The sequence below is a fragment of the Zootoca vivipara genome, chromosome 13 (assembly GCF_963506605.1).
Source record: "Zootoca vivipara chromosome 13, rZooViv1.1, whole genome shotgun sequence".
Classification (NCBI taxonomy): Eukaryota; Metazoa; Chordata; class Lepidosauria; order Squamata; family Lacertidae; genus Zootoca; species Zootoca vivipara.
Genome location: NC_083288.1, coordinates 50,149,432 through 50,173,913, shown reverse-complemented (window position 1 = coordinate 50,173,913; position 24,482 = coordinate 50,149,432). Strand labels below are relative to the sequence as shown.

Here is a 24,482-nt window from a genome sequence, read left to right as displayed (position 1 = left end):
CCTGCCTGCCGTCTTCTGCCACTGCGCAAGAGCTGTCCTTTCCGTCCTGGTGCCTTCCTGGTGTTTTGGAGTACAATTCCCATCAGACTGAGGCCTGGTGGGAGGAAAAGGCTGCCTGAGAGCAGTGGTGGGAGTTCTCTGTAAGGGCCCCCCCCCCCGGGCTCACTTTCATCATTTCCTGCTGCTTGTGGAGGCTTTTCGTGCTGCACCCCTGGGTGCCATGTCTCCTTGGGAGACACTGCCTGTGGGCAGTGCTGTGGCCATCAGAAACTGACATTAACAGTCGCCAAAACACCCATGCGATGCCCAGGCGCAATTGCCAGGTGGGAGAAGGGAAATCACTTGGAGTTGTTTAGCTGTGTGTCTAGGGAAAGTCCTTCTACTCTCAAAAGCTGCTTCTGGGCTTTAAAGAATTTGGGTGTCTCTTCCCCTTGGTCTGGACCCCACAAGGAGGCTTCTGGATTCATGGGTGACCTCCGAACACCTTCTCTTCTCCATCAGGGTTTTCTCTGACCGTCTGGTGGATACTGCAGACATGGAAACCTTCATTGTCCTCTTGAGTGAGAAGCTGGGCACACACTTCGACCTGACCCTCCACAACCTTTGCCCCAACAAGCGCTCACCCATCTTTGGTATGTACCGGCTGTTCTCTGGATCTGGGAGGGCGGGGAGGCAAAGTGTGTGTGTGTGTGTGTGATGGAGGGGCCAGTTTAAAGACCCCCCAAATCCCCTTTGGGGTTGTGAGATTACCGTAGGTGGTACTGTCTGTCTGTCTGTCTGTCTGTCTGTCTGTCTGTCTGTCTGTCTTAAAACTGGTTCCTGATTGGAAGTTGATTGACTTCATCAGCCAGAGTTGGTTAATCATTTAGATCTCCATCAGTTTCCACAAGGAAGAAAAAAAGCACATGGCTCATTTTTAGCTTACACACACACACACACACACACACACACACACACACACACACACAGACCCCACATATGTTGCATCAGGACTCATCTTAGGAGATGTATTTGCTTTGGTTTGTTTGTTGATTATTAATGTTTAAAATTGCATCTCTCTTTTCCACCATATGGCACTTGAGCTCATCTTAACCTTTCTCTACTTGCCATGATGTTGGAAACTGCAGGAGGGGAGACTGGCTCTTGCGTTCGGATCCTGCTTGCAGGTTTTGCTCAGCCGCTTTGATGACAGGATGCTGGACTAGAGGGGTCATTGGCCTCATCCGGCAGGGCTCTTACTCTGCTCTCTCACACAGACCCGGGAAGAAGGGCCTCTGCCAAGGGAGCATTCCGTGTCCACCGTTTTTCAAAGCGCTTGTAGTCATGGTTGTAAAAGATTGAAAGGGGAGCGGAGTAATAAGAACAGATTCCAATAATACATTATGATCCCATCTTACTTGCATTTAACTTGGACGATGGAAGGCCGCCAGTTGACCTCCCTCAAGTGAATGCAAGCAAGGAGGCCCCTTTTGCCTTGGGTAGCTGGCTTTTAAGCTCTCCACCTTGTTTGGATCTTCCTGTGGGTGCAGTTTTGATCAATGTAAACCCCCCACATAAGATGCGATCGCACCATAATACTTATTGCCCCTCTTTCTCTCCAGGGGACTTCATGCGCAACGTCTACGAGGACCTGACAGACATGGCCGTCCTGAAGGCTGAGATGGAGCGCGCCTTGGGCGAGCTGAACCGGACGCCAGGAATGGTGCCCATGCGCCTGGTGCTCTTCCGGGACGCCATTGAACACAGTGAGTGAGAGGATCCTGGCTGAGACTTCTTTCTCTCTCTCTGCCATTTCCAAGAGACACGCCCCCCCCCAATGAACTGGCATTTGGGGGCACTCTTGAGCTCAGTCTGGAAGCCTAGCTTACACCCTGCCCAGGGCAGCACCCTCCTGCAGGTGGGCTTTGACAGCCTGGTGCCGATTCTCCCTGCAGTAACCCGCATCATCCGGGTGATCAGCCAGCCGCGAGGCAACATGCTGCTGGTGGGCATCGGTGGCAGCGGGCGCCAGAGCCTGGCACGGCTGGCCTCATACATCTGTGAGTACTACACCTTCCAGATCGAAGTCTCCAGGCAGTACCGCAAACAAGAGTTCCGGGAAGGTAAGGATGCCCCCCTCATCTCCCTCCAGCTTTGGGAGTCTGGCCCGCAAAGCCAGCCCCGGGGTAGCCACCCACCCTCTCCTTTGACCGGCCCTCCCCTGGCTGTTATTCCCCGCAGACATCAAGAAGCTCTACCGCCAGACCGGGGTGGACCAGAAGCCCACCACCTTCCTCTTTGTGGACACGCAGATTGCGGACGAGTGCTTCCTCGAGGACATTAACAACATCCTCAGCTCCGGGGAGGTGCCCAACCTGTACAAGCCAGATGAGTTTGAGGAGGTTAGTGTCTCTTCCACACCCCATGGAGCTCTGGAAAGACTAGGACTGGGCGGGGGGGGGGGGCAGTGCAGGGATCCATGCTGTTCTGCTTCCTGCTGCAACAGACAGGCTGAATGAGTTCTCCTCCTGGGAAGGGCAAGGTCCGGAGGGTGGCAACACGAGAACGGGGCCTTCTTTGCAGTGGCTCCCCATCTGTGAAGTTTGCCTAGCGCCTTCATTATACACATTTAGGTGCCAGGCAAAAATGTTCCTTTTAAACAAGGCTTTTGGTTGATCTGATTTACATCCTATGCCCTTTTAAAATGTTTTTTTAAAGGGGGGCCATTGGGTTGTTGTTTTATTTTTATTGGGTCTTTTGTGGTTTTATATCTTGATTTTATCCTGAGACCCCCGGGTATAGGGCGGTATATAAATTCAATAAACAACAACAACAACAACCCTCTAGCTGGGAGATTACCCACAGTCCTAGGCAGCACATGATTTCTTTAAAAAGGAGAGGTACTGGGGCTACATATTAGGAGCCACCTTTTTGGACCAAGGAGCTATTCCAAGCCACCCCCACCCCCCAAAAGCCCCAGGTGTGTGTTGACCTGGCTCCTGTGGAAAGACACCCATTGTGACGACTCTGGCAGGGCTGTGACCGTCGCCTGGTCTCAGAGTTGTGACCCTGCCTCGGAGCCTTTCCCCCCCCAGCATCTGAAGACCTGCAGAGCTTGAAAACCTCCCTCTTCAGGAGCTTTGGGCTTCCTGCCTGCCCTTCCTCCCCCCTTGAGCACCTGAGTTTGGGGGGTTGAGCATCTGGACCTGCGTGAACCCCAATAATTCTATTTAGAGAGGAATTTAGACGAAGCTGCCTTACCATGATGGTTCTGCCCACCCGGGTTCATAGGATCATAGAATTGTAGAGCTGGAAGGGACCACGAGGGTCCTCTAGTCCAACCCCCTGCAACGCAGGTATGTTTCGCCCAACATGGGGCTCAAACCCACGACCCTGAGATTCAGAGTCTCATGCTCAGCTGGTTAGAGCATGGTGCTGATAACACCAAAGTTGCAGGTTTGATCCCCGTATGAGACAGCTGCATATTCCTGCATTGCAGGGGGTTGGACTAGATGACCCTCAGGTTCCCTTCCAACTCTCTGTGATTCTACTGGCTGAGCCGAACCATGGTCTGCTCCTCTACTTGGCACAGAAAGTTTGAGGCAGAGCTGGTGAGCAGCACCTGAGCTGATGACACGCAGCAGTTCATTGTTTCCACAAGGGGCGTTTCAAAACGAACAGCAGGTTCCTTTCCCTTGATCCTCTTTCTTTCCCCTCTCTCTGCCCCCCACCCGCCTTTTCGTCCCCAGATCCAGAACCACCTCGTAGACGCAGCTCGGGCGGAGGGCATCCAGGAGACCCAGGACAGCCTCTTTGCCTTCCTCATTGAGAGGGTGCGGAACCAGCTGCACGTGGTGCTCTGCCTGAGCCCAGTCGGCGATCCGTTCAGGTGAGGGGAGGGGGAAGCTGCCGGGATCATCGGAGCAGAGGCTGCTGTCTAGACAGGCACAGGGGCGGCTTCTGCTCAGAGCAACAGCGACCCCTGGTGGACACACGGGCGGCTGGATAAAAATGGCTGTTGATGGCAGGCAAAAGTGGGGTGGGCAAACGAGAGCACCATGGCCAAGGCCCAAGGAGTAAGAGAAGCTTGGACCGGGGGGGGGGAGGCATAGTTGGTGCAACGCCCCCACGGCTCTCTCCGCTGTGCCTCAGGAACTGGATCCGGCAGTACCCTGCCCTGGTGAACTGCACCACCATCGACTGGTTCTCTGAGTGGCCCAAGGATGCCCTTTTGGAAGTGGCGGAGAAATACCTGGAGGGCGTGGACCTGGGATCCGTGGAAAAGGGGAGCCTGGACACGGTGAGGGGGAGCCCCTGCCCCTCCCAAAGTGGTGCAGAGGGGGGCTGACCTGAAGGTTGGCAGGGCTCGTTTGACAACGAGAAACCAAGCCTTTAGTGCCTGCGGAACACTCTGCCACTGGATATTCAGCAGGCCTATGCATCCTTCCACAGCGGTTAATCGATGCGTTTAATTTCTTTCTTTCTTTTTTCTTTTTAAAAGAAATCTGTTGTGTGGTTTCATCTTTTTAACGCTGTAAACCACTTTGGTATAATTTTTTATGGCACAGCAGCATACAAATATCTTTTTATAAATAAATGCGTGGCTGCAGGCATTGGGTGAGGGTTCCTCTTCCAAGCTGCATGTAGGCAATAATGCTTCTGATGGCCAATTGCTAGAAGCCACAGGAGGGCTTGACTCCTCCTTGTGGGCTTGACACTGCGGCATCTGGCTGGCCACTGTGAGAACAGGATGCTGGACTAGATGGTCCTCCGTTGGCCTGATCCAGCCCCCAGGCTCTTCTTTAGGTTCTTTTGGCCTGATTCTCTCCCTCCTGTCTAGATGCAAAAGCGAGTGGCTAGGATCTTTGTGACCATGCACTGGTCCGTGGCTAGGTACTCACAGAAGATGCTGCTGGAGCTGAGGCGCCATAACTATGTCACCCCGACTAACTACCTGGAGCTGGTCTCTGGCTACAAGAAGTAAGGAGGCCCTTCTGGTCTCTGTCCAGGGAAGCCGGGTGGGATGGCCGAGAGCCCAGGAGTGTATGGAAATCCGTGGGCGGCCCAACGTCTGGGCTAGACTGGGCTGCAGAGCAGTCATGGAGCCTTCCCCTTCCTCCTTTTGCAGGCTCCTGGCTGAGAAGCGGAAGGAGCTCTCGGACCAAGCCAACAAGCTCCACAACGGGCTCTTCAAGATTGATGAGACCCGGAAGAAGGTGGAGGTGATGACGCTGGAGCTGGAGGAAGCCAGGAGGAAGGTGGCGGAATTCCAGAAGCAGTGCGAGGAGTACCTGGTCATCATTGTTCAGCAGAAGCGAGAAGCTGATGAGCAGCAGAAGGTGGGTGTCCGAGGCTGGGCTTCCGGGATGCTCTCCTTGGTGCTGAGCATGGGTCGGCAATCTAAGGTCCGCAGGCTGGATCAGGCCCAATTGCCTTCTGGATCCGGCCTGCGGATGGTCCAGGAATCACCGCGTGGATCCCCAGCACACGTATTCTTTCCCTCTCCCTCTCCCTATCCCTCACTTGGTGCCGCCGCCACTGACGCCACCTCTTCCCTCCCTCCTCCTGGCTTCTCCCTGCCCTGCCTAGAGGAGGAAGGGGGCTGGGCTTTGTTGAGCTGGCTGAGCTCCGCTCTCGAGCGGCCGCCATTTAAAGCAGCCCCTCTCCGGAGCCCTTTCGTGCACCGCTCATTGTCCCGCCGCCCCCGCCACCAGCCCCTGCCGCTCGCAAGACACAGGCAAACCTGCCTGGTGCTCTTGCATATATTTTTTTTTCAAAATATAGTCTGGCCCCCCACAAGGTCTGAGGGACAGTGGACCGGCCCCCTGCTGAAAAAGTTTGAGGACCCCTGGTGCTGAGCCTTCTCCCCCCCTTCCTTTCCCCACAGATGGTTACAGCCAACAGTGAGAAGATCGCAGTTGAGGAGATCAAGTGCAAAGCTTTAGCGGAAACTGCTCAGAGGGACCTGGAGGAGGCCATGCCTGCCTTGGAGGAAGCCATGAAGGTAGCAGGAAGGGGAGGGACATTGTAGAAGCACTGCCCCGTGGGCTGCAGGGGCTGCTAAGTTAGGCAGCCGATAGGAGCTGTGCCAGATCTCTGGCGAACCAAACAGCACAGTGGAGTTTGGGGCAGGATTTGTGACCTGCAGAGTTCCTCTGCTGCAATGCGCACGTCTATTTCAGCATTGTGTTTCTTACCGACTCCAGGCAAGCGGAGAGATCCATCCCACCAAACTGGCGCTCTCCCAGCTTCCCTGTTCGGTGGCAGTAATGCCACCAACCTGCTTGGCATTAAAAGAGGTTTAGAGATATTCACGGAGGAGGAGGAGGAGGAGGAGAGGGCTATTGGAAGCTACTAGCAAGGATGGCTCTGTTCTCCCTCCACTGTTGGAGGCGGCAATGCTTGCAAATGCCAGTTACTGGAAACCGCAGGAGGAGACAGGGCTCTTGTGCTCGGGCCCTCCTCGCTGGCATCTGGTTGGCCCTGTGCCAGGAGGATGCTGGACTAGATGGTCCATTGGACGGATCCAGCAGGGCTCTTGTAATGTTCTTAACCACACAGCGTTCTGAGTCTGTGTGCATGCTCTGGCGCCACCCTCCCTGCACAGCCCCAACATGCTGGGATTTTCCAGCTGTGTGGTGATGGCTGGAGATTTAGGATGCTCTACATTCCTCTCCAAGGGTTAGAAGGGTGTGTGTGTGTGTCCCCTCTTCCTGTTTCCATGCTCTGACTCCCTGTGTGACTCTCCCTTTGGAGCAGCTGCTTCTGAAAGGCCCCCTGCGCCCTCCTTTCCCCCCCAGGCTTTGGAATCGCTCAACAAGAAAGACTTGACCGAGATCAAATCTTATGGCCGCCCTCCCACCCTGGTGGAGACAGTCATGCAGGCGGTCATGATCCTGCGAGGTAACGAGCCCACCTGGGCCGAAGCCAAGAAGCAGCTGGGTAAGTAAGGAACCTAAAACGGGCCCAGAGACAACATGTGTGCGGACAGATAACATGGATCTAGACCGTGATCAGGGCCGTCTCAAGCACGTCGGGCGCGCGGGCGCCGTGGTGCGGAGATCGCTCCGGCGCCCCTGCCCCGCTCCGTTTCTTGCTGTGGGTGGTGGGCAGGCACAGCGCGCAGCACAGTTTCCGCGCGGCTCTCTCGCGCCCTGGCACCCCGTGCCACCCAGACTACCCCTAGAGCCGGCCCTGACCGTAATGCAGCAGGGAGGGGGTGAATCCTTTCCACCTATCCTACTGCCCCTCTCCAGACCTCTTTTTTTCTGGGAGGGCATTTGCCGCCAGGGTTAGAGACAGCCTGTTTTTGGGCTCCCTGGAACTGTCCTGTTTTGGTCACTCTGTGGGGCCTGGTTCAGAAGTCCGAAGTGCCATCAGCACGACCCAAAAGGGCTCTCCTGGCATCGCCCGGCTCCCCTGACCTCGATTCCGCTTCTCCAGGTGAGCCCAACTTCATTAAGCAGCTGGTCTACTTTGACAAGGATAACATCTCCGACAAGGTGCTCAAGAAGATCAGCGCCTACTGCTCTCAGCCGGACTTCCAGCCAGACATCATTGGGCGCGTCTCGGTGGCTGCCAAATCCCTGTGCATGTGGGTTAGAGCCATGGAGGTGAGCATCAAAAACAGATCGGTGGAAGGGCCCAGCAGCAGCTCTTTGCATGGTGGGAAGACGCTTTGGGGTTCGATCTTTGCAGGTTGCACTCCATCCTCTGCTTCTCCCCACCTTCTCCTTCCCAGATGTACGGACGCATTTACCGTGTGGTGGAGCCCAAACGCATTCGAATGAATGCTGCCCTTGCCCAGCTGGCAGAAAAGCAGGCCGCCCAGGCCGAGGCTCAGGCGAGGCTCAGAGAGGTCAGTCGGGCTCTGAGGACGATCCAGGAGTGCCGTTTGGCCGCAGGAGTCATGGAGACGCATGGCCTCTCTTCTTATTGCATTGCAGCCGCATCTTATGCACATTTAACTTGTGGCATCTCAACCACACGCAGTTGAAGCCTGGCTGGTTGAAATTCTGGGAGTTAAATCCAAGCTGTAGGAATGGATTTGGATATTTGGAGTGGATATATTGTTTAGTTATTGTCCTGCCTTGCTCATGTTTGTGAGATCAGCAGAGTACCCTCCTTTGCAGCTAAACCTGGAAGCGAAGTCAAGATTGATTTAATAAACCAGGATGCTTTAAGGCAGACTGGATTTTCCTGCTATCACCCCTTTTCTCCCCCTTTAAAAACAACAATCACACACACACTTTTGAAGAAATAAAAGTAGTGTTTACTTACATAGTCTAGGTCTTGAAGCAGCAGTTACCGTAGCAAAATGAAGGCAGGTTTAAAACTGCTATCTAAGTTACAAAAGTACAAAATGTACGTTCAGAAGTGGTGTCTGAGCTGCAGAACTCAGACATGCAAGCGAGGGTTAGCTTGGAAGCATGATGAAGAAAAAGAAGGATGCCCAAGCAAGAAGGAAGCATGTAGGAAGACAAGGAAGTGACCTCTCTAGGAATTTTTTTCAGGAAAGCTCTGTGAGCCTCAGTCCCTTCATGTGCCTGTTGGGCAAAACATGAATTGTTGGTTTGACTGCACACAAGCAAGGTGGGGAGCTCCAAAGAGCTTTTCTGAACTGGGGTTTCCTGATGCAAAAAGAGCTTTTAAAGCTGGGGTGCGGGGTGCAAGGCTCTCTTGGCATGCTGGCTTCAGAAGGCTAAGGATCCTTGACCGAGGGCAGTTTGAGTATGTGCATTTGAACCAAACTTCTGTGTTAGATGTGGCCCTATTGTACAATGGCGGTGGTAGGGAGTTCCCTCTGTGCATCGTCCCAGGCCAGCCCTTGTAGACATCTTCCCTGGCAACGGACCTGCTCCTCTCCGCCCTCGCCCCAACCCCTGCTCAGGTCGCAGAGAAGCTGGAGATGCTGAAGAAGGAGTACGAGGAGAAGCTGGCCCAGAAGGAGGAGCTGCGCAAGAAGTCGGAGGAGATGGAGATCAAGCTGGACCGGGCCGACAAGCTGGTGTCGGGCCTGGCGGGAGAGAAGATCCGATGGGAGGAAACAGTCAAGGTACGACCCATGGGGCTTCTCCACACACCCCTGTCTGTCCCTTGGAGTAGGGTGTCAAGTTTTGACAGGACCATTTCTAGGAGCCAGCAAGGGAGACCAAAGCCTTGGGACATGCAAGGGGGTGAGGGGAGGCTACAGGACACACAAGACGCTGAGCTCAGAGAATAGAAGACGAAGGAAATGTGGGGTGCGAGAAAAGAGATTGTGGCAGCTTTTGAATATCTCCAAGGGCCCCTTTGCAAGGGGAACTGTCTCCTGAGCTCTGTCCTTCCCCTGATCTCCTCCTCCTCCCCTGCAGGGCCTGGAGGAAGATATAGGCTACCTGGTGGGGGACTGTCTTTTGGCGGCCGCCTTCGTGTCCTACATGGGGCCCTTCCTGTCCAATTACCGGGATGACATTGTCTCGCACATCTGGATGAAGCAGGTGAGTCTGGCGGCCCTTTCCTGAGAGGCCAGCTTCTCCCTCCCACCATTCCTTTACCAGAATCCCGCCCTTGGTGGAAGGACACGAGGCTAGCAGCAAGGAACTGGCACTGTCCCATGTGCCACATCCTACATGATCTGCAATGGTGAAAAATCAGTCTCTTAGTGTGGCAGCACCAACACTCTGGCCTCCCTGCTTATTGACATCACGCTAGAGCCTTTGCTGTGCTCTTTCCGGCACCTGCTGAAAACATTTTTCTTTAGGCCAGCCTGCCCAGACACGTAGAATATTGATGTGAGTTCTGATCTTGCTTTTAATTTACTGCAATCTCATCTTTTGAACGTTGCTTTTTACTGGTAATATTATGGTTTTGTTCTCTTTGCAAACCACTTTGAGGTTTGTTTGGTTTTTTTGCCACCGCATGGGGTACAAATTTTATGAAGTAAACAAATAGCCGGTGTCGGCCTCCCAGGGTATCAGCTGGCCAGGCTGACCGGTGAGCAGCTCGGAAGCCGTGTCTGTCCCCTTCCGCGCAGGGGAAGAGGAGGCCGTTCTGAGTGGGGCCTGACTGGCTTCCCTGCTTCTGCTCCCCACCTGCAGACTCGAGAGCTCCATGTGCCTTGCTGCCCCAACTTCACCTGCGACAGCTTCCTCGCCAACCCCACCATTGTGCGCAACTGGAACATCCAGGGCCTGCCCTCCGACAACTTCTCCACGGAGAACGGGATCATTGTCACACGAGGCAACCGGTGAGCCTCGGTCTCTGAGAGGGAGCTCAGGGCTCCCTGCACCCCCCGGAGAGGCTTTTCAGGCCCTCTCCCCTTGGATCATCGATTGGGGGAGGGGGGCACCCAGAAATCCAAAGGTGAGGTGCCGAGGGCCCCCAACGCGCCTCAAGCCCCAATGTGTCTTTGCCAGGTGGCCTCTCATGATCGACCCCCAGTGCCAGGCCACGAAGTGGATTAAGAACATGGAAGCAAAAAAAGTAAGGAGGAGCTCCATTGCAGGTGCTTGCTTCTCTAGGTTTGAACCCCCTGCCCTAGGATTTCTGCATCCCACCCCCTCCCTCGTCCCTGTTTGCTGTTGCAGGGCTATACAAATGCCTTAGTGCTCGTTCCCCTTCAGTTCCAGCCCCCTGTACCTGCTTCAAAGCAGAAGTGCATTCGAATGTTGGGCTAGCAGCTGGATCCAACACCTGTTTACCTGCCTGGGAAATTCTCTGACGTGGGTGGGCAGTCAGAGAGAGGCGTTCTGGTGGCCCTCTCATGCTCTTGCCGCCGCCCCCGCCTCCCACAGGGCCTCAAGATAATTGACCTGCAGATGCCTGACTATATGCGCATCCTGGAGACGGCCATCCAGCTCGGCACTCCCGTGCTGCTGCAAAACGTTCAGGAGGAGCTGGACCCCACACTGGCCCCCATTCTCAACAAGTCCGTCACCAAAGTGGGTGAGCATCTGGCTTCTGGGAAAGGAGGGGGTGACCTCTGGGCACCTGCTTGTGTATTAGATCCAGATTTGGGATTTGAGGTTGGGGGGGGGAGGAATTTGATGGAGGAATGGATGCCAGCTTCCTGGGGCATCTTGCCCAGAGGGAAAGAGGGCCCAGGTGAAAGACTCCTAATCCCACTCCCATCTTGCTCCTGACCTCTATACAGTACTGGTACCTGTGTGTCTTTGTAGGCGGCCGCCTGCTGATAAGGCTGGGGGACAAGGAAGTGGAATACCACCCCGATTTCCGATTCTACCTCACCACCAAGCTCCCCAACCCACACTACACGCCGGAGACGTCCTCCCAGACCACCATTGTCAACTTTGCTGTCAAAGAGCAGGTAGGGGGCAATGTGCCTCTGAATGCCGGTGGCCAGGGAGAGCATTGCCACTGCTGCTAGCTCATGGGCTTCCGATCGGGGCATCTGGTTGGCCCAGGGTGAGAATGGGATGCTGGGCTGCGGTGGGCCCCCTTTGGCCTGATCCAGGCTTCTCGCAGCCTCGATGTTGGGAATTCTTTCCGGCTCCTGGGATTTGAGGTGGGAGGAGATGGGCGGTTTGGAAAGGGACCGATTCCGCCCCCCTGGAGAAAACTTCACAGGAGGGAAGAAGAATTGCCAGGAGAGCAGGCATAAGAGGTGGGAGATGGGGTGGGGAGCATCTGTACTGAGTGCCCTGGGCCTCTTCAGGGGTTGGAAGCTCAGCTGCTGGGGATTGTGGTCCGGAGAGAGAGGCCCGAGCTGGAAGAGCAGAAGGACAACCTGGTCCTCAACATCGCAGCTGGCAAAAGGAAGCTGAAGGAGCTGGAGGATGAGATCCTGAGGTAACGGGGCTGGGCAAGGGGACATGCAGGTGCTGTGGGGAATAGGATCCTTTTGAGGGTTCATCACTTGTGTGTGTGCAGATGCTTTGTGCCTGAAGAGCATCATGTAAACAAAGGCTTAAAAACAGCATCTGCTGCAAGCTCAGCAAAGCTGAAGGAACTGGCAGTGGAGCCCACGAAGCCTGCGTGGTTGGGCCTGTGGGGTGGCAGTCCTTACAGACCAGGAGAAGGAAGGTGGCTGCTGTGTGCGCCACTCCCTTTACCCCCTGGGTCTCCAGTCTTTTGTGGAGGGTGAGCATCATGTTGCAAGCCTGCCCTTCCCTCTCCTTTCTTCCCCATAAACTCAGCCGACAGTTCTGCAGGCCCAGACCGCACCTCCTCCATCATCTTTGGGCTTCTCCAGCCAGGGAAGGCATCCTTCCCCTCCCTGCCTCTTGGGCAAAGCTGCAGGGCTCTGCTTCTGATACTCAGGTCCTCTGTGGAGTGGGCACAGGTGTTCTGGCCTCTCTCTCTCCCCCCCCCCCCGGGCTCACCTCTCCCACTTTCCACTGTCAGGTTGCTGAACGAAGCCCAGGGCTCCCTCTTGGATGATGTGCAGCTTGTGAACACACTCCAAACCTCAAAGGTCACAGCCACCGAGGTCACAGAGCAGCTGGAGACCAGCGAGACCACGGAGATCAAAATCGACACCGCCCGGGAGGTGAGAGGAAAGAGCTCGCCTTGGCTCTGCGAGAAGGGCGGGGAGGCTGGCCGAAGAGCGGAAGAGCCTGCTGGATCCGGCCAATGGCTCACCTAGGCCAGCATCCTGTTCTCTCACTGCCAACCAGAGGCCCCAAAGGGAAACCCACAAGTAGGATCCGAGCACAAGAGCACTTGCCTCTCCGATGGTTTCTGGCAACTGGTACTCAGAAGCATGGCTGCCTGTGACCATGGAGACAGTGCCTAGCCATTGTGGCTAGTAGCCCCCAATAGCCCTTGCCTCCATGAATTTGTCTAATCCTCTTTTAAAGCCCTCTTGGTTGCTGGCCGTCACTGCCTCCTGTGGCAGGGAGTTCCATAGTTCAACTCTGTGTTGTGAGTGTCAGAAAACGGGCTCTACTCACGAGTAGGACCCTGGCAGAGACACATGCCCGACTGGCATGTTCCCTCCCTCATGGGCGATCGTTCAGGAGCTTCTTAAGCATTCTCCAGCCCGAACATCACAGCGACTGGTGCCAGAAGACACCAGCACACTTTAGGGATCAGCAGAGGTTGCGCAGTTGCGTAACAGACCACAGCAGCACAGCATCTTGGCCAAGCTAGTTTATGTACACATAAACACAGGGAGCACTGCAACATGGCTCCGTCTCTCTCTAGCATCACACAGCAAAGAGAAAGAACAAAGGAACGACAGTTCCACTTCAGGAACACAGTAAGACAAACATCCTGTCTACGTCACTTCCCACTCTGTGGAATCAGAACACATACAGTCATATGACAGACAACAAACCTTTGATTGCACACGGGGAAAGAATCTCCCAACAGTGAGAAGAAGCACTTTCTTTTGTCTGTCCTGAATCTTCCAATATCCACCTTCATGGATGTCCACAAGTTCTAGTCTGATGGGAGAGGGAGGAAAACTTTCCTCTATCCACTTTCTCCAGGTGATGCATTATTTCAGGCATCCCCAAACTTCGGCCCTCCAGATGTTTTGGACTACAATTCCCATCTTCCCCGACCACTGGTCCTGCTAGCTAGGTATCATGGGAGTTGTAGGCCAAAACATCTGGAGGGCCGCAGTTTGGGGATGCCTGCATTATTTCATAAACTTCAGGTGGAACCCCCAGAACTGAGGGTCTTAAGGAAGATTTGTGAATACAGATGCTGTGCCTGAACCCCTCCTGGGTTTCTCCACAGTCCGTAGGGGCTAGTAACTTGCTCTTTGACTGGTGAAGTACTGATTCTGCAGGAAAGGTCATTTCTCTGGGAGTGAGTGGTTTGTGTGCTGGGGTAGAGGCCTCACCCCGTGGCTGATCCACCCCCAGTGGCTCCTCTCCGCCCCCCCCATCTCCTGGCGGGCATCCTGCTCCTGCCCTCTGGCTGCTTGCCAACTCACCTGCTGCACGTGCTCTCGCCAGGCCTACCGACCATGTGCTCAGAGGGCGTCCATCCTCTTCTTCGTCCTCAACGACATGGGCAGGATCGACCCCATGTACCAGTTCTCCCTCGATGCCTACATCGACCTCTTCAACATCAGCATCAACAAGAGCCATCGGAGCACCAAGCTGGACGAGAGAATCCGCTTCCTCAACGAATACCACACCTTTGCCGTCTACAGGTAACCCACTTCGTGCCGGGGGGGGGGGGGGCAGCCAACCACTGCCACCATCCAGACAGGGTTGGGGGGGGGCTTCTCCTTTCCCTGTTGCACCTGGTAATCTATGCCCTTGGGGTCTCCTTCCTGAGGAACGAGGCGTGTTCAATGTAACTGGGAGAAGTTCTCTACAATCCTCAGATTTGCCCCGGTTCCACATAGTCAAATGACAGGACACCGGTTCCAGACAGGCGCTGGAAGTTCAGCTTTCACCCTCTTGAATATCTGAGCAAGGAGGCTGTTGCGAGTTCTCTCTGAGCTTCAACCCTTCCTTCCGTTTTCTGTGTGGCTTCTTAGGTACACCTGTCGGGGCCTCTTTGAGCGGCACAAGCTGCTTTTCAGCTTCCAGATGTGCGCCAAGATCCTGGAGGTCTCCGGCAACCTCAAGATGGACGAGTACAACTTCTTCCTGCGCGGGGGAGTGGTAAGTGCTCAAGAGCCAACATAGCTGCCAAGTCTCCCGTTTTCCCCGGGAAACCCCCGTTTTTACTTACCTTTTCCCGGTGGTCCCCCGTATCACTTCGTCTCCCGTTTTTCTCCGTTTTTTTCTCCTGCCGGCGGCCATTTTCTTTCTTTCTGATTTGCCCTTCTATGTGCACAAAAAATGGCCGCCGCCGGCTTCAAAGTCGCATCTACGCATGACCGGAAGTGCGTAGATGCGACTTCCAGTATCGGCGGCGGCCATTTTGGTGCCCATAGATGGGCGGAGTGACACTGGAAGTTGCGTCACCGCACTTCCGGTCATGTGTAGAAGCTACTTTTGAAGCCGGCGGTGGCCATTTTTGGTGCCCATAGAAGGGCAAAGTGCCACCGGAAGTTACGTCGACGCAACTTCTGGTGTCACACGGCTGCCGGTCCCGGATTCTGCAGTCCAGGACTTGGAAGGTAAGAGAGCCACCCTGATGGATCAGACCAAAGGCCAACCTTGCTATTATTGTGGCCAGCCAGGTGCCTACGGGAAGCGGACAAGCAGGACCTGAGTGCGAGAGCAGAACTCACCCCTTCCTCATCCCCAGCAACTGGGCATGCAGAGGCATACTGCCTTTGCTCCTGGAGGCAGAGTATAGCCATCGTCTCGAGCAGCCCTTGATAGCCATAGCCTCCCTAAATGTATCGTAATTTCTTTTAAAGCTGTCAAATCGGAGGCTATCGCTAATTATTGCCGTAGCAAAACATAGTTTAGCAACGCGCCGTGTGAAGAAGTCTTTCCTTTTCTCTGTCTTGAATCTTTCCCTGCAAAAAAAAAAAAAGGTCTTAAGCTTTGTTGGGTGAGCCCATTGGGTTCTCGTATTATAAGAGAGGAAGGATAAACTCTTTACAGTATCTGCTTACTCTGTACCATGTACAATTGTATGCATCTGTATTGTGTCTCACTTGTCTTTTTGTCTAAAGTAAAAAAAGCAAATTTTGGCAACCTTTCTTCATAGGGAAGCTGCTCTAGCCCTTTCATCATTTTGCTTGCCCTTTTCTGCACCTGTTCCAGCTCTGCAGTATCTTCCTTAACGTATAGTGATCAGGATTGTACACAGAATCATTATTTTTATTTAGTGAGTTTGTTGTGTTTAAATCCCACCTTTCTCCCGAGGAGCTCAAGGTGGTGTAAATAGTTCTCATCCTCTCGATTTTATCCTCGCGATAGCCCTGTGAGGTGGATTAAGCTGAGAGTGACTAACTGGTCCAAGGTTCACCCTGTGAGCTTCATAGCTGAGTGGGGATTTGAGCCCTGGTCTCTCCCAGATCCTGGTCCAATACTAACCACTGAACCACACTGGCTCTCAGAGAAGAAGCATGCCAGTGGTATGGATAGCGGGAACAAGTGTCTCAGCAGCATCCAATGGGCAGAGACTTTAGGAAGTTATCGCTTGTGCAAGCATAACAAAGTCCCCAGTGAGATCTGAACTCGCGACCCTTGGTTTACAAGGCCAGTGCTCTAACCCCAGAGCTATAGAGCCTTGCACTCCATTGAATTACCGGTATGCAATGCACAGCATTCCAAGCACGGAATAGATTTGCGTAATCTAATTTATGGTACTGGTAGTTTTATTCTCTGTGCAGCGGGAGGGAGGCGTCCAGAAATGGGTTGCCCTCCCCCACCATACATCTTTGAAGGCCTAGGGAGGGAGGGAGAGGGAGACCCTGCCCCCCTTTCTTTCCTGCCTTGCCCAGGTCCAGGGCAACTTTCCCTTTTCTCTGGTCTCGGATTCCCTCCCCCTTCGTGTCTGCTATGCAGCAGTTCTCCTCGGGTTTTGTCCTTTCAACCTTATTTGCCTTTCCCTTTCCCTGCTTTCAATAACTTCCCTTACCACACACAAAAAGAAGAGTCATCTTTGTTTTTACCTCTCCTTATCCTCTTGGGTCCCTTTCTTTGTTACCCTTTCTTCTCCCACTGCCTGAGCATGACGCTGCTGGGGGAAATGACATTTCTGCAAGGAGAAATCAACACGCAAAAGAAAGTCAGCCAGGCTGGGGAGGCGGCAGGTCTAAAAACAGCACTCTCCCGGTTACCTTGACAGTTGCCATTTGGTGCCCCCCCCCGGCTTCTCAAGGCTCTTCCTCACTGGAGAGACCATTTTCCGAAGAGGAAAACTGTGAAGATTTCACCCACCAAGCCTATAGAACAGGCAGATGCCAATCTTCTACCAGTTCCTACATGGTTTCAAAATAATGTCGGACACCTTCGTTCTGACTGTCCGTCTGGCTCCAGCGAGATTGCTGGTGCCTGGACTCAAGACTGCAACTCTGGCAGGGCCTTGGTGTTAAAGGAAGGCTGATTCCCTGCCATAACCGGCCTTCGTTGTTTGGGCCAGGGGACATCGCTTTGGGCCATTGTCCCTAGAAGGTGCAGCACCCACCTGAAGCTCATGCTCTGGCCCATGGAAAGTTTTCAGCAGTTTTGCCACCCATGTCACCTCTGTCTCTTTGCCACAGACTACCATGGGATGCTTCTTCTGCCTTTTGCTGCTTCAGAAATTCTCCCCCGTCCTTTAAATCCAGTAGACGTCAGTTCTGACACCATCCCACGCCCCATATAGGGCTGGGGGGGTGGGAAAACATTCCTGGCCAACAGGCCAGATCTTTATCTCCCTACCTGCTGGCAGGCCAAATTTGACAAGTGATTGGGCCCTCCCATGTATCAGTCAGTTGCCCGCCCAATATTGGGACTGGGGATGAGGTGGGATTGTATGAAGAACATCAGATCAGTGACGGTCCTGCTGCTGAATCAGCACAGCCCTGACCATTGCCCCCCCCCCATGCATCCCCATTGTCCTGACAAGGGAAGCTTCTGGGGAGAGATTTTGGGCTGGCTCTCAAGAGGAGCAGTCTCTAAGGAGGTGTAGTACCCCCAAAAGGTTGAAATCTCCTTGGGCCTTGACTTCCGGAGGAGGAACATGGTGGACTGAACATCTTCTGTCGGCAGGTTGTCGATGGAGATAATTACGTGGTGATTGATGATAGCCAATACGTAAATCTTGGCTGTCAAATTCACCCTGGAGATAAAGAGTGAACAAGGGCTTAAACTCAGGTGCTGTGTTCTGTGTCTTTTCAAAATCAAGATGGAAAACTACAGGATATACAACAGGAAATAGGAACAGACGATAATGAACTAATGAATATATAATAAGTAAAGAACTATGGAATATTATTTTAATATATGATCACAGTGGAGACACTTGTGTGGACAAAGATGGAAAGACGTCTTATTGTTTAATATGGAGTAATGGATTTTGAAACTATTGGAGGCGAAAACCATTAATAAAAATAATTAGAGAACCACTTTTGGACTTTTTGTGTAAAAAGGAAACTGAATTAATTTGATACATTTGGGTTGTAAGATTGGGAAAATATTGCCTAACAGAAGGTAGATCAGTTGGATGTCATTCTAGAGTGAATATTTCGAATAATTTCTTTTATGTAACTGACAGATGGAAAATCAGAAGTCCGTTATGTTCTTTTTCTTTTATATTTTTGTTTTTCCTTCGATGTTTTCTCTTTCCCTTTCCTGCTTTTATTTAGATTTTTTTTGAATTTTGCATTATGAAAAAGCATTAATAAAATCTTCTATAAATCTTCTATAAAAAAGAAATATCCCCAGGCCTTGCCCCACAACACAGGCATGCCATGTGGGCAGTCAAGGGCAGAATGCACCTTGGCCGTCCCACAGGTCTTTAGGTGAGCCGTCCGGGAGGCTTTCCCAGGGCCTGGCTTTGTAATCTGAGAAGTCCTTGAAGCTCAGCCAAGCCCCATCCATGACAACGGGCCAGAGAGCAAGAATGGCTGCCCACTTAGCAGGACAGCCATGGAGAGGGGGAAGGAGCGGGGGAAAGCCACCCCAACCTTCTGCAGCCTGCTCCTCGCTATATGTTTCCTGAGGGGAAACCCAGAGCAGGCTGGGAAATAGCCAGAGACTTTTCCTTCTCCCTACTTTCACCTTGAGGTCCGAGGCTGGCCCCCACCTGGGCACACCTGGCATTATACGCCTTTCAGTGCCATTCCTGAGATGACTATGTGTATGTGTGTCCATGGCCAGATTTGCTGCCAAGGCCATCTCCAGGGGCCCTCTCTCTGGCAACCATATTTTACCCATAATGCTCCCTGCTTTGTGCCATTCCTCCCCGGGTGATGAGAGTCTCCCGCTATGGGATGCATCCCCACCCTTGTAACAGAGGTGGGCAGAATCTGACCAGAGCCCTTCACGCTCAGGACGATGGGCCCATCCCATCTGGAGAAGATGGTGGATGTTCAGAAATACCTTGGTGTATGGGGAGGCCTGCTTCACCTCCCCCAAATACCCTGAAAGGAAAGGTGTATTAAATAGCCTGATCTTCCCCTATGGATTTGCCTAATCCTCTTTTAAAACCATCTGAGCTGATGGCCTCCTGTGGGAGGGAGTTCCACAGTTTAACTGTGTGTTGTGGGAAGAAGGACTTTCAACAAAAATCTGTCCTTTTTCTTCCATCGTTCACTTCCTGCTTTGCAGGTGCTAGACAGGGAAGGGCAGATGGACAACCCCTGCACCAGCTGGCTGGCCGACATCTACTGGGACAACATCACCGAGCTGGACAAGCTCACCAACTTCCATGGCATCATGAATTCCTTTGAGCAGTACCCTCGCGACTGGAACCTCTGGTACACCAACTCCAAGCCGGAGAAGGCCATGCTGCCAGGTCAGGCAGCGCCCTGCCATCGGATTGTGTCCATGCCCTCCCTAAAGAAAATTGGGAGGGAGTCCAGTGGAAATGGGTTAACGACCATCTTCCAGAACAGAGCTGGGAGCACTGGATCTGGCACACGGGCTGGATCCAAAACTAGCCTGTCAATCACCTGATGTCCCGTGCAGGGCCATCTTAAGCAGGCACCCCCCAAACTCGGCCCTCCAGATGTTTTGGGACTATAATTCCCATCATCCCTGACTGCTGGTCCTGTTACCTAGGAATGATGGGAGTTGTAGTCCCAAAACATCTGGAGGGCCGAGTTTGGGGGTGCGGAGTCTTAAGCAGCGGCTGGCGAAGAGGCAGAGGCTGGACGTGGCGCCTCCCGGCTCAGCTGGCCGCTTCATGCCATGGCAGACAGAGGCTCCGGGCGGCGAGCTGATGCCGGGAGGTGCTGCGTCCCGCCTCCGCCTCTTCCCTGGCGCCCTCCAGAACTTGATGCCCCGCGCCACTAGCTCTATGGGTAACACGCCCCTGGTCCCGTGACATCCAGGGGATCTTCCCTCGCAGCCTTGGCTTGAACTCTAGCTGCGGCCGTAAAGATCCAAAAGTTATATCCGACTTTTTTCCTCCAAGGAGCTCAAATACAGGGCCCTCCCCCTCCTCATTTATTCACAACAACTCTGCCAGGTGGGCTTAGGCTGAGAGGCAGTTATCCAGGGAGTTTTGTGGCCAAATGGGGGTTCGGAGCCAGGGCTTGCAGGTCCTAGTGCGACACTACAGCCACTGTGCCAGCATACTTTGGAAGCCCAGAGCCTCTGAAAAGAGGTGTTCTTGGTGCAGATAATCCCTCTAGGACCGCCTCCTGTGAGAGGTCTGTCCCCTTTCCTTATGCACTGGAGATGTGGGAGTCAAGCTGAGATGCTCTGGTGGGCATGCCAGGCCTTCTCTACAACCCACCCACTGGGCCCCTCTTCAGTTTCCCCCCCATCCTTGCCTTGTCGCCTGCAGGTGAGTGGGAGAACTCCTGTAACCAGATGCAGCGGATGCTGGTCGTCCGGTCCCTGCGGCCAGACCGCGTGGCTTTCTGCGTCACGGCATTCATCGTCTCTAACTTGGGCTCCCAGTTCATCGAGCCCCCAGTGCTCAACATGAAGTCGGTGAGTGGCAGTGTCTGTGGCACTTGGGGGGACTCCTAGGCCCTTACCCACTTCCATGTTCTCTCTTTCTCTCTTGTAATTTTTTTAAAATTTCATTTTATAATGTATATAAACAGAACAGTTATTATAAACAAAGATGAAAATAGCAAAACTATAAAGTGGGCATGTGGAATGAATGCAGCAACCCGTCCCAAGTCATGAGAGAGAAAAAGGGAGAATAAGTGTTGTCTTCAGAATGAAGAGTTTTAGTGATATCTGATTATCAAGTGTAGTTCCAGATTTGCCAGGCTTGTGATGAGGGTGGTCTTGGAAATAATGGTTCTGTTGTGTGCATAACCCCCTCCTTCCATGTACTGATGCTCTCTGCTTGAGTATTGATGCTCTGATGCTTGTAGCGCTACTTCAGGATCAATAATCTGTTTTTTTTCAACTGCTCTGGAAGAATGGTCTCTGCAGCCGGATTGAGACAGGAGTAAATAGGAGTGTCCCCCCTCCCAAAAAAAAATATTCATCTGTATGGGACTGACCTCACAGTCACTGTCCCCCATCCTGTCCTGCCTCAGCTACTCGGTCGCTCTCTGTGGCCTAGAATGATTTTGCTCCCCGTTTTGTCCTTCTCTTTCCATCTCTGGGCGCAGGTGGTGGATGACTCCACGACCAAGACGCCTCTGATCTTTGTGCTCTCCCCTGGCGTCGACCCCACCTCCTCCCTGCTCCAGCTGGCCGAGCAGTCGGCCATGTCGCAGCACTTCCAAGCCCTCTCGCTGGGCCAGGGCCAGGCGCCCATCGCCACCCGCATGATCAAAGACGGCGTCCACCAGGGTGAGTCCAGCTCCCCGCAGGCGAGCCGGCTGCGCCCACCCGACCCCTTCTGATCTCTGGAGCAGAGATGGGGAACGTCTGGGGCCAGTCTCCAGGTCTTCTGGGGCTCCCATCATTGGCCAGCGATGATGGGCGTTGTAGTCCAACAACGTCCGGAGAGGAACGGCTGCTCTGGAGGCATCTCTCGCTTACAGGGGGTGCCATTCCTGCTACCTTGAGTCTTCCTTCATAGATCTTGCTCAGCTCACGCCTTGGCGCCCCCCCCCCCGCCAAGCAGCTGTGGGGCCTCTCCACCCTCTAACCTGGCTTTGCCACTCTTTCCCGGCAGGCAACTGGGTCTTCCTGGCCAACTGCCACCTCTCTCTCTCCTGGATGCCCCAGCTGGACAAGCTGGTGGAGCAGCTGCAGGTGGAAGAGCCGCACCCCTCCTTCCGCCTGTGGCTCAGCTCCAGCCCCCACCCAGACTTCCCCATCTCCATCTTGCAGGCCGGGATCAAGATGACCACGGAGCCCCCCACGGTGAGAGCAAAAGAGCCAGGTGGCCAAAAGGGGCGGGGCGGGGGGCTCTTTCGTCATTTCCTCCTCCCACCACCTGTTCCTCAGGGGGCCCCCACACCCAAGGCCCCACCCCAGCCCTACGAAAGCCACAGGCTTCCTTCTCCTCTTGGGTCAAGTAAAAAGTTCCCCTCTGCCTTACTCCAGATTGGCAACTTCACATCAGGTCGTTTCCCCCCTGCAGCATTATAGAACAAATGTATAGTTTGAGGAAGAACTGGGGGGAAACTGTGTGTGTTTAAGTACACAATAAGAGCCACTCATCTAGCCCAGGCTCCTCTTCTCCCAGTAGCCAATCTGATGCCCCAAAGGGAAACCCTCAACAGGATTCGAACACAGGAGCCCTCTCCCCTCCTGTGGTTTCCAGCAACTGGTATTCATAAGCATCGCTGCCTCCGACTGTGGAGGCAGAGCAGAGACATCATGGCTCGGAGCCTTTGAAAGCCCTCTCCTCCATGAGTTTGTCTAATCCTCCTTTAAAGCCATCTAGGTTGGCTCAATGGGATGCAGGTGGCGCTGGGGGTTAAACCACTGAGCCTAGGGCTTGCTGATCAGAAGGTCAGCGGTTCGAATCCCCATGACGGGGTGAGCTCCCGTTGCTCGGTCCCAGCTCCTGCCAACCTAACAGTTCGAAAGCACGTCAAAGTGCAAGTAGATAAATAGGAACCGCTCCAAGCAGGAAAGTTAACGGCGTTTCCGGGCGCTGCTCTGGTTCGCCAGAAGCGGCTTTGTCATGCTGGCCACATGACCTGGAAGCTATATGCCGGCTCCCTCGGCCAATAACGCGAGATGAGCGCCGCAACCCCAGAGTCGGTGACAGCTGGACCTAATGGTCAGGGGTCCCTTTACCTTTACCTAGGTTGGCAGCCATCCCTGCCTCTGTGGGAGGGAGTTCCATAGTTTAACTATTCACAGCACGAATAAATGCTTTTTAAAAGCGGACCTTAATCTCCCAACATTCGGCTTCTTTGCATGTCAGTACGTTTCCAGTATGTTTCCGAGCACAATTCAAAGTGTTGGTGCTGACCTTTAAAGCCCTAAATGGCCTCGGTCCAGTATACCTGAAGGAGCGTCTCCACCCCTGTGAGAGACAGGGGATATCGCGAAGTCCCTCCCCTCCTGAGTTCAAGCCCATCCCCGAGCACAGGGGAAAGCAGAGAGAGTTCCGATTCCAATGGGGAAGCAGGAAGTCGTGTCCGAGGCTCAGGCAAGGTAGAGGAGCCCGGGTCCCAGGTGGGACAGGAAGGGGCGAATAAGGGGGGGAGACCCATCCCCCCAACTCCGGAATTACGCAGAAAGAGGAGGGGAAAGAGGATGGGTCTGCCAAAGCTTTTGTGTTGGAGAAAGACGCGCCAAAAGCCATTCGGAGGTTCTGGAACCGACTGACCACATCACTCCGTGTAAATAGCAATGACTTCAGCACTGTAAATACGCAGCACCAATAAAAGAATAAAATGCAGAGCTGCGTAGCGTCGTTACTCTGAAGTAGCCCACTCCGGCCACTGTGACAGCAACCTCCGAATCCTTTTTGGGGCTACTTTGGAGTTGCTGGGATGAGCGTGTCAGAGGCGGAGAGATGGCGGCAGATCGCGGAGAAAGCCCAGCAAGAACTGCAGCAGCTGTCGCTGCAGGCGCAGGGGGAATTGAAGGCAGCTAAAGAAGAGACTAAGAAGGTCCAGGACGACCGGCTACAACTTGCGGAACAGGTGAGAGCGCTACAGGAAAGAGAGCAGGAATTAAGGGCGGTGGCGGTAGACCTCCAAAACAAGCTGGATGCAGAGAAAAACAAGGCGGGAGGGGCACCCCAAGTCCAAGTGCTGCCAGGAAGGAGAGCCGGGACCCTAGTAAGCAAGTTCAATGGAGACCCGAGGGAATATCAGGGCTTTGAGACTGAGATTGTGTATGCTCTTGAGCTGCACCACGATGAGTTCCCTGATGATGAGCACAGGGTAGCGTTTATTGTGGAGCACCTTACCGGGGCAGCCAGGGAGTGGCTAAGACCGTTAATCGCAACAAAGAATCCTTGCATGAAGAATGTCAAACTATTTCTAGAAGGTTTGAAAACGATGTATTCGTCCGATAGTCATATGGACCAGACTAAGGAGGAACTTCATAATTTACGCCAAGGAAATATGACAGTTCGCGCGTATTGGGCGAAATTCACCATGCTGGTGCACAGATTGGGGTGGGAACTAGAGTCACCCCCAATGCAAGCGGCGTTCTACTTGGGGTTGCATGAGGAGGTGAAGGATGAGCTCTCGAGAGGTCCAAAGCCCAGTAATATGGATCAGCTGAGCAAAGCGGCTCTGGCGGTGGGGGTGAGACAGGAATCCCGGTGGAGCGACAAGCAAGCAACGCGCGCAAAGCGGGCTTGGTTCCCACGGTCGCAGGAGAAGCCACTCCCCCAACAACCCTTTCAAGCCACGCCTGGGGCCAGCCAGGACCAGGAACCCATGCAGATTGATAGCGCGCGCGCGGGCTTTTCAAACCCCAGCGGCGCCAAGACGCAAGGAGGGAAGGGGTGGGAATTGCTTTCTCTGCAACTCCCCCCAGCATCTCGTCAGAGACTGCCCACATCGCAGGGAGTGGCAAGGAAAGGCGGGAACGGTTGTGCCCTTCCCCACTGACGCAGCACCACAGCAGGGAAACGGGAAAGCCTGGCTGCAGGAGACA

The 24,482-nt window shown here is 53.8% G+C and overlaps 1 protein-coding gene across 3 annotated transcripts in view; it reads left to right on the top strand.

Annotated features, from left to right (window-relative positions):
* The window catches only part of DNAH2 (dynein axonemal heavy chain 2), a 149,025-nt gene that overhangs the window by 113,414 nt on the left and 11,129 nt on the right, over positions 1 to 24,482 (top strand). For all 3 annotated transcript variants that reach the window (XM_060281903.1, XM_060281902.1, XM_035134845.2), the window contains exons 54-79: positions 502 to 632; positions 1,602 to 1,745; positions 1,935 to 2,102; positions 2,221 to 2,381; positions 3,729 to 3,868; positions 4,132 to 4,279; positions 4,820 to 4,959; positions 5,108 to 5,318; positions 5,867 to 5,983; positions 6,780 to 6,921; positions 7,423 to 7,592; positions 7,721 to 7,837; positions 8,870 to 9,034; positions 9,333 to 9,458; positions 10,059 to 10,207; positions 10,377 to 10,443; positions 10,755 to 10,905; positions 11,139 to 11,287; positions 11,636 to 11,769; positions 12,325 to 12,469; positions 13,887 to 14,086; positions 14,420 to 14,546; positions 19,101 to 19,287; positions 20,284 to 20,432; positions 21,071 to 21,254; positions 21,583 to 21,773. In XM_060281903.1, coding sequence (XP_060137886.1) covers positions 502 to 632; positions 1,602 to 1,745; positions 1,935 to 2,102; positions 2,221 to 2,381; positions 3,729 to 3,868; positions 4,132 to 4,279; positions 4,820 to 4,959; positions 5,108 to 5,318; positions 5,867 to 5,983; positions 6,780 to 6,921; positions 7,423 to 7,592; positions 7,721 to 7,837; positions 8,870 to 9,034; positions 9,333 to 9,458; positions 10,059 to 10,207; positions 10,377 to 10,443; positions 10,755 to 10,905; positions 11,139 to 11,287; positions 11,636 to 11,769; positions 12,325 to 12,469; positions 13,887 to 14,086; positions 14,420 to 14,546; positions 19,101 to 19,287; positions 20,284 to 20,432; positions 21,071 to 21,254; positions 21,583 to 21,773 — 3,913 coding nt within the window. The remainder of the gene's footprint in view (positions 1 to 501; positions 633 to 1,601; positions 1,746 to 1,934; positions 2,103 to 2,220; positions 2,382 to 3,728; positions 3,869 to 4,131; positions 4,280 to 4,819; positions 4,960 to 5,107; positions 5,319 to 5,866; positions 5,984 to 6,779; positions 6,922 to 7,422; positions 7,593 to 7,720; positions 7,838 to 8,869; positions 9,035 to 9,332; positions 9,459 to 10,058; positions 10,208 to 10,376; positions 10,444 to 10,754; positions 10,906 to 11,138; positions 11,288 to 11,635; positions 11,770 to 12,324; positions 12,470 to 13,886; positions 14,087 to 14,419; positions 14,547 to 19,100; positions 19,288 to 20,283; positions 20,433 to 21,070; positions 21,255 to 21,582; positions 21,774 to 24,482) is intronic.